The sequence below is a fragment of the Nestor notabilis genome, unplaced genomic scaffold (assembly GCF_000696875.1).
Source record: "Nestor notabilis isolate BGI_N333 unplaced genomic scaffold, ASM69687v1 scaffold29810, whole genome shotgun sequence".
In the NCBI taxonomy this organism is placed as follows: domain Eukaryota; kingdom Metazoa; phylum Chordata; class Aves; order Psittaciformes; family Psittacidae; genus Nestor; species Nestor notabilis.
In genome coordinates, this window is record NW_009912957.1 from 5,507 (window position 1) to 12,875 (window position 7,369).

The window sequence follows — 7,369 nt, forward strand, 5'->3', positions numbered from 1 at the left end:
AACCCCCCCCCGGGGGCAGAGGAGCAGGGAAACCACGGATTGATGTCACAGCGAGGTTTCCAGGCAGGAGGAACGCCTGACGTAGAAAGGCTGCCCACTGTGCCCCTCCGGCCGGTGCACGATGAGCACGGGGAAGAAGCGGGCATCGTGGTAGGTGGGGGGGTTCTCATTGATGGCCAGCTGGCTGGAGTAGGAGCAGCACTGCTCGTCCTGGCAGCCCCGGTCAGCGATGCTGCTGCTGCGGCTCCTCCACCGTGGACGCGGCACAGGGAGAAGCGGCTGGTGTTGAGGGAGAGGCGGGAGTTGCAGCTATGGAAAGCGTGGCGCGAGAAGATGGAGGAGGTGCTGGAGGCGCGGTTGCAGCGGTCGCAGCCGTGGGCTGTTTGGCCGTACCGGCACACCGCGTAGGACGGGGAATTGGCCAGGTCCATGAGCATGGCCTCCGAGTAGCTGGGGATCAGCTGCCGGTTGGTGCAGATGTGCCACTCCAGCTCCGTGCTGTCCTGCGTGGTGTCGCGGGGCATGCGGTACCGGTACAAGGGCTCGTCCACCGCCGTGGGTGCCGTGTACTCCAGGCCCAGCAGTTTCTCCACGTGATAGTGGACGTAAGCAGTCCGATACTCTATGAGTACCCTGAGCGGCCACGAGATCATGAGGATAGCTGCCACCCAGAAGGCATAGTGGGACACATACCATGGGAGGTGATCCGGGTCCCCGTAAGCCATCATAAGCTCTTTGAAGTCCACGTTTTTGAGCTGCATGCCTTCCCTCACCTCCATGTAGTCATCCAGACCCTCAATCTCTGTGAAGAAGTGAGCCCTCTGAGTCAGGTAAGAGTTCTCAGACTCAATGTTGGCAAAGCTGAAGCACTTGGTGAACCTCAGCTTGGTGGCTGTGTAGCTCTCCAGGCCCAGGAGCTCCTTGGAGATGTCCTTGTATCCACAGTGAGAGTAGTCAAACTCAGCTTCAGCCACATGGGTGTTGACCCTCTCGTGGTAGACCTGTGTGGTGGTGTAGGCATCACCATTGCGGTACCGGGTCACCTGCCGGGTTCGCCGCACAAAGTGGTAGCTGATGGCCTTCCACCAGATGCATGGAGTGGCTTGCTGCATGCGGTTGATGCATTCATAGACACTGTCCACATCTGCCTTGTACTGCAGCTCTCTCTTGACGTGGCAGTGCCAGCACTCTACCAGGTACACCACGTACAGCATAGAGAGGAAGGCCAGTGGGATATAGACGTAGCCGTCCGAGCACGGGCTGTCATGGTAGATCATGGACTTGCCCTTGAAGGAGCTATCAAAGCTGAGCTTGGTGACCCGAGCCAGCTGACACCAGGCCACTGCACCCAGGCAGCCGTACATGAGGATGGAGAGGAGGAGACATTTCCAGTGGGACTCCCGGCACATGCAGGCGCTCAGGGACTGCTTCACGGGGCGTTGCTTCAGTCACACCACCGGGGAGGGGAAGAGAAAGACAAAGAGAGAGGGAGGAACCTGTCAGTCACGCTGCTTTTCACAGCGCACACAATGAGTGCTGCCTTCAAGCCTGCGCCTGGCTTTGCTCTCGGCTGCCTGAGGACTGGGACACCACCCTGCTTAATATAAACGTGAATATGAACAGAAACACCATTGCAGAGACTGAGGTCTCTGAACAAAACTTCTTCCTTGCTTCCTCCCGGCTCTGGGAAGCTCTTTGCTCAGCAGTTACTTGTGCGTCTGCACCCCAGTTGGATGGAGCCCTCTGGAGGGGGTGAGTTAAGTCTCCATCTTTCTCCCTGAGTGGACTCAGCATCATTCATCCACCCCACCATCTTCCAAGGCCAAAAGGGCTTCCCACTACATGCCCAGCTGAAAGCATGGGGCTGTGGGCTTGCCCCTTTGTGAGTGCCCAGCGCCTGGGTTCTCACCTGGCGAGGCTCAGGAGCAGCATCCGCTGCAGGGCTGCAGCCCCACAGGTCGTGCCAGCGCAGAAAGACCAGCACTTAGTGGAGCTGCTGCCTGACTCAGAGCTGACTCACACCCAACCCTGAAACCTACCAAGTGGTCAACACCGTTTCTTGGAGGTCAGCCATCAGGAAAATTACTCGATTCAAGCACATTGACCAAAAAGATTGTCAGGATTACAGCGGGGTGCAGCATGGCTCCAGGCTGGTAGGAGACTTAGCTCTGACCTAAAATACCTGAAAGCTTAAGCACTGGAGTTAAAGGTGTATGCATGGGTATTTAGAACACAGCACATCCCTCTGTTTCAAGTGCCTGAAGTTGGGCTGGGAGCAAAGCCAGAGCTCACACTCGTACTCCCGCTGCGTCCCCTGGGGTGGCACGATCGCAGCCCTCACCCCAGCCGTGGTGCAGGGAATCAGCTGCATTGTCAGGCTATGTTGGGCTATAATAAAAAATGCCAAATTGAGCCAAGCAGTTAACGGAGACAGAGCTGTGTCCCTGCAAAGAGCAGCACCAGAGTGAGTTACACTATCGGCGGGCAGCCAGCAGAAAGTACATGAAACAGACCCCCCCTGCTCTAAAAGGTGATATGGAGGGCTGTCTGCATCTCTCTTCTTACTGCCATCCTCTACCTCTCCCCTAACTCCAAGGAAATGACAGTGGGAAAGCAGATACACACTGATTTTCATGCATCATCATGCCCTCTGCTGAGCCTGATTTCATGCAAAAATAGAAACACACAGTTACTCCTTCTCCCAAGGGGCCACCTCTAATGCATCAAACTGCTCTGTAGATGCCAACAGATGTTAGGTTTGGGAAATGTCATCTCTTTCTTTCTCCATGGATAAAGTTCTCCCCTAGTACAGCTTATCTCAGACCCACAGCAGTTAGGAATCAGTAAGTAATCTTGAACCAGCAGGGAATTTAAGGAGCAGCATCCTATGACTCAGGAAATAATAGCACAGCACCACTAGAAAGAAGAGTTTACTGTCTTCTCAATGAGATGGAAGTACTGGCATCTAACCTTGCGTGGCTATAAGTCAGATTTAATACTGCTTTCTTTTTATTCCTGGGACAGGGAACCACTTCTAAGTAAGACAGAGGGGTTTATGGCTTGCTGTGACCACTGCCAAACTCTGGGATTTGGTTTTGATTTCATAGCTTCTAATTTGACACTGAGTAAGTACAGAGTCATTTTTCTGATTTAGGGAGCTACACCAGCATGCATCTGCAGCAACTAAGGGCAGAACCTGGCCCCTGATTCTTCCTGATGCATCCAGAAGGAATCTGGAAAGAACTTCTATTCTTATCCCAAACTTTTTGCATGTGTGTATGTGTCAGAATAAAGAATAATTATTCTGGGCTGTATTCTCTTTACAGTGGCCAAAATGGGTCTAGAGAAGCTGAGGAGGTTGTAAAGGCCATGCTACATAACTTTTCTGTAGGTGGGGCAGTGAAAAGATCTTAGTATGGGTAAGAATAAGACTGTTTTCCTCAGCCTTTTGCAGGAAACCTTGAGGAAACCCACAGAGTGGCTTCAGGCAGTCCCCAAATCAGCTCAAAAATAGTTATGGGAGCTTTTGGGAGTGTCCTGGTTTTGGCTGGGATGGAGTTACTTTTCTTCCTAGTAGCCAGTGCCGTGCTGTGTTTTGGCTTTAGTCTGAGAGCAATGCTGATAACACACTGGTGGTTTAGTTGTTGTTCAGTAGCACTTTGATCAAAGACTTTTCAGTCTCTCGTGCTCTGGCACTGAGGAAAGGCACAAGATGCTGGGAGGGAGCAGGGACAGGACACTTGACCCAAACTAGCCAAAAGGACAGTCCATACCACAGAACATCATGCTCAGTGTGTAAACTGGGGAGAGTTGGCCGGGAGCCACCAATGCCTGCTGAGCATCAGTCAGCGGGTGGTGAGTGGTTGTATTGTGCACCACTTAGGTTTCCTGAATTGTATTCCTCTTCCTCTCTTTTTCCTATTATTATTATTGATATTATTATATGTCAGTTTATTTCAGTTATTAAACTGTTCTTATCCCAACCCTTGGGCTTTACCTTCTTCCAGACCTCCTCCCCATCCCACCAGGGTAGTGGTGGGGAAGAGTGGGCGAATGGCTGTGTGGTACTTAGTTGCCAGCTGGGGTTAAACCATGACAGGGGGTGAACCCCTGAGTCTACATGCAGTCACCAAGAGTTTCATCTTTGAAACTCTTGTCAAGCACCCAACACTCTGTCCCATTGTGGTTACTGCCCCAATATGTAGGCTTCTGCCCCAGCCATACACTGGACTCCAGGTCAGATCACCAGGCTCATGGGAACTCCACTGGCAATCACTGTCTTCTATTCTTTTCCTTTACTTGACATGGAACTGGAGTTTTAAAGAGCTATAGTAATACACTGCAATGAAGAATTGCAAACCTCTGCCCTTCTTTCCTCCTGAATGTTTTCTGAGGTGAAGAAAACTCTAAAAATGAACATCTCCCTACTCCAGTCACTGGTACTGTGCAGAAGAAAATAACTGGGCAATATTCTAACACAGGAACTGAAGTTCACACTCAGGTTTCCACAGGTACCTCTCAGGTAAAATTGCATATGGTTTATACTGTGAAGAATGCCTGTGGACCAAGGAACATGTGCCCAGCAGTCAGTTTTAGTGTGAGTGTTTCAGTACTCCACGCAGCTCCAGGAACCCCAATCTTTTCCACGACTTGTTTGAAGCACTGGCAGCCTGGCCCTGGGCACAGCCAAATGAGAGGCTGTCCCATGCCAGTTAAAGCACTATTTGCCAGAGGCACTGTAATGCCCACCTTCCCTTTATCTCACTTCCCTTGACTAACAGCTTCTCTGCAGCTCTGTGGTCCAACTTGCAACCCACAGGTTGGCTTCTGCCCAAGGGGTGATTCAACCAGCCCTACTGGTTAGGGCTATCAGTGGCCATATCTGAGTGGGCAAATGCCTCCTAATGTGATTAGCTCCATGAAATGCCAACTTCCCTTTGGGGAAGAGATGGCTCTGGTCTCACCAGTGCTGGAGAAGCACCAGGCTGGGCTGGCAGCAGCTCAGGGACTTGCAGGTACAAGATGATATTTCTGTATGCATCCTCTGGGCTCTCTTCAAAAATGATCTTCAACCCACTGCACTGCGAGGGCTGGATCAGCCCAAGCCAGGTTACCTCCACTATTTGCACTGAAGCCTGTAAAAAAGGCACTTTCTTTGCCTCTTGCATTATTGAAGCCATGCAGCCATAGAGCCCACTGCCTCATTGTCTGATTCACACACCTACCAGTCCAAAAAAACATGTACAAACCCCTTTGGGACAACCATGATTCTTTTCTCCTGGCTCTTCTCACCCACCGTCTCATACCCTCCTTTGTTTATAAGCAAATCCCACTCTCCGCAGGTCCTTGGTTATAAAAGGATCTCTCCTCTAGCATCTACCCCCACAGCTGTTCCTAGGGGGAACTTCTGTATTCAGAAGTTCTGAATACATCCATCTGGCCTATACCCCCTTATGGGACAACCATGATTCTTTTCTCCTGGCTCTTCTCACCCACCGTCTCATACCCTCCTTTGTTTATAAGCAAATCCCACTCTCCGCAGGTCCTTGGTTATAAAAGGATCTCTCCTCTAGCATCTACCCCCACAGCTGTTCCTAGGGGGAACTTCTGTATTCAGAAGTTCTGAATACATCCATCTGGCCTATACCCCCTTATTTCTCAAAAAAAAGATAATTATCCAACACAATTGTACTATTAGAAACACTATTAGAGTGTTTGTAAGAAAGACATGAAATGGAACATAATTACAATAGAAGTATCACAGAGTCGACAATCTAATAAAAAGTTGTATCTTTCCATCTCTCTCTGCATAACAAATTCATTAATATGTTAAAGCACTGCTCCCAGACTTTATTAATTAACATACCACCTCCTTGCAAGCACAATGCTTGTGGTGCTACATGGAATTTTCTCCTTTCTGTGCACAGTGTTTCGGATTGAAACAGGGCAAGCTTGTATTTCTGGATGAGTACATTAAGTGCTTGAGGAAACTAATAATTTCCATGATAACTTGGGCCAGCCAGCAAACGGGAGTTGCGTCCTTTCAGGAATGCTGTGGGATCTGTGTTGTTTTTGTGTGGAACCAACGCACAACCCCCAAAAAATGTTAATAGAGAAACATAATTGAAGAAAGCAAAAACAGAGCCTGATAGAAAACCAGAGCCAAGCTGCCTGTCCCAGAATAGATGGAGGCTCAGTCACCAGGCACTTTGCCTGTGACCTAGGACTCATGGATTTGGGTCTCTAACCTAAATCAAGAGAGGTGTCCTTCCTCTCCTGCTTGTTGAGGGCTTTGCTGAGGGCTTTGCTTTGGGCTTTGCTTCCAGTGTTTAGTAGGAAACCTCCTCACAGAAGATTAAATGAACACAGGTTGCCCAGAGAAATTTTGGATGTCCGTCATTGGAACTATTCATGGTAAGGCTGGATGGGCCTTTGGGCGACCCAGTGCAAGAACCCATGGCAGCGGAGTTGCACTGGATGATCTTTGAAGGTCCCTTCTGACCTGATTCTGTGATTCTACAACCACTTCTGTGAAGAGGGGTGGCTTTGCCAAATCAAGTGTTTCACTCAGAAGGTCCCAGCCGGCTCTCATGACAGTACAAACCTCCTGCTTTGGATTGGAATGCTGTGAAGAAGCACAGCCGAGCTGTCAGTATCACTGTTCATGAGTTTCAAGTCATGTTAAAAGCACACGCTGTAAATAATGTCTTCTATGCTCTGGCATGCTGCTGAACAGCTTTTAGGGGTGTCCCTTCTCATTGCACATGACTGGATTGGAAACTCCTGCTAACTCTTACCCAAACTATCCATAATTACAAGCCAAAATTCACATTCCTTTTCCACCCTTAAAAACAACAACAACAAAACATTTCTCAAATTCTTTAGTAGATCTTGGCACAAATGAGGAAAATACCATAGGCGAGAGGTGGCACATGCTGGTAGCTTTGTAGGTTTGGGGACAGCCCTGCTCTGGGCTGGCCCTAGCCCCAGGCATTAAGCCCCATAGCACTGCTCCACATTTGTGTTGGGGTTTTTTGGCTCATCATTTCCAGAAAGCTCAGGCAGAGCAAAGGATCTGTGCACCACGCAGGACGAAGAGGCAGCTCCACATCCTCCCATGGTCTGTTTTCTGTCCGGTGGCGTGGAGCCTCCTAAGACACTAAATGATAGATGGTATTTAATTTGTTGCCGCAGTTGCTGGAAAAAAGTCTGGAAAGCCCTAAGTACGGACAGAGAACTGGAATTTCAACCGACACCTGCAGCAGACAGGAGTTTCCAGGCTGGCAGCATTTCCACTATTTCTCCTTCGAGAGAGCTCTGTGCAAAACAGTTTGCAAATGATAAAACACCCTGTCAGTGGCTGAAAGGG

At 49.7% G+C, this 7,369-nt stretch overlaps 1 protein-coding gene across 1 annotated transcript; it reads right to left on the bottom strand.

Annotated features, from left to right (window-relative positions):
- Positions 1–45: 45 nt before the first annotated feature.
- On the bottom strand, positions 46–1,442 carry LOC104411631 (transmembrane protein 151B-like; the record flags this gene model as incomplete). Its single annotated transcript, XM_010022098.1, is given in 2 exon segments — positions 46–254; positions 257–1,442. Coding segments are annotated over 2 exon segments (1,395 nt in total), but the record flags the coding sequence as incomplete, so codon positions are not given.
- Between the last annotated feature and the right edge of the window lie 5,927 nt (positions 1,443–7,369).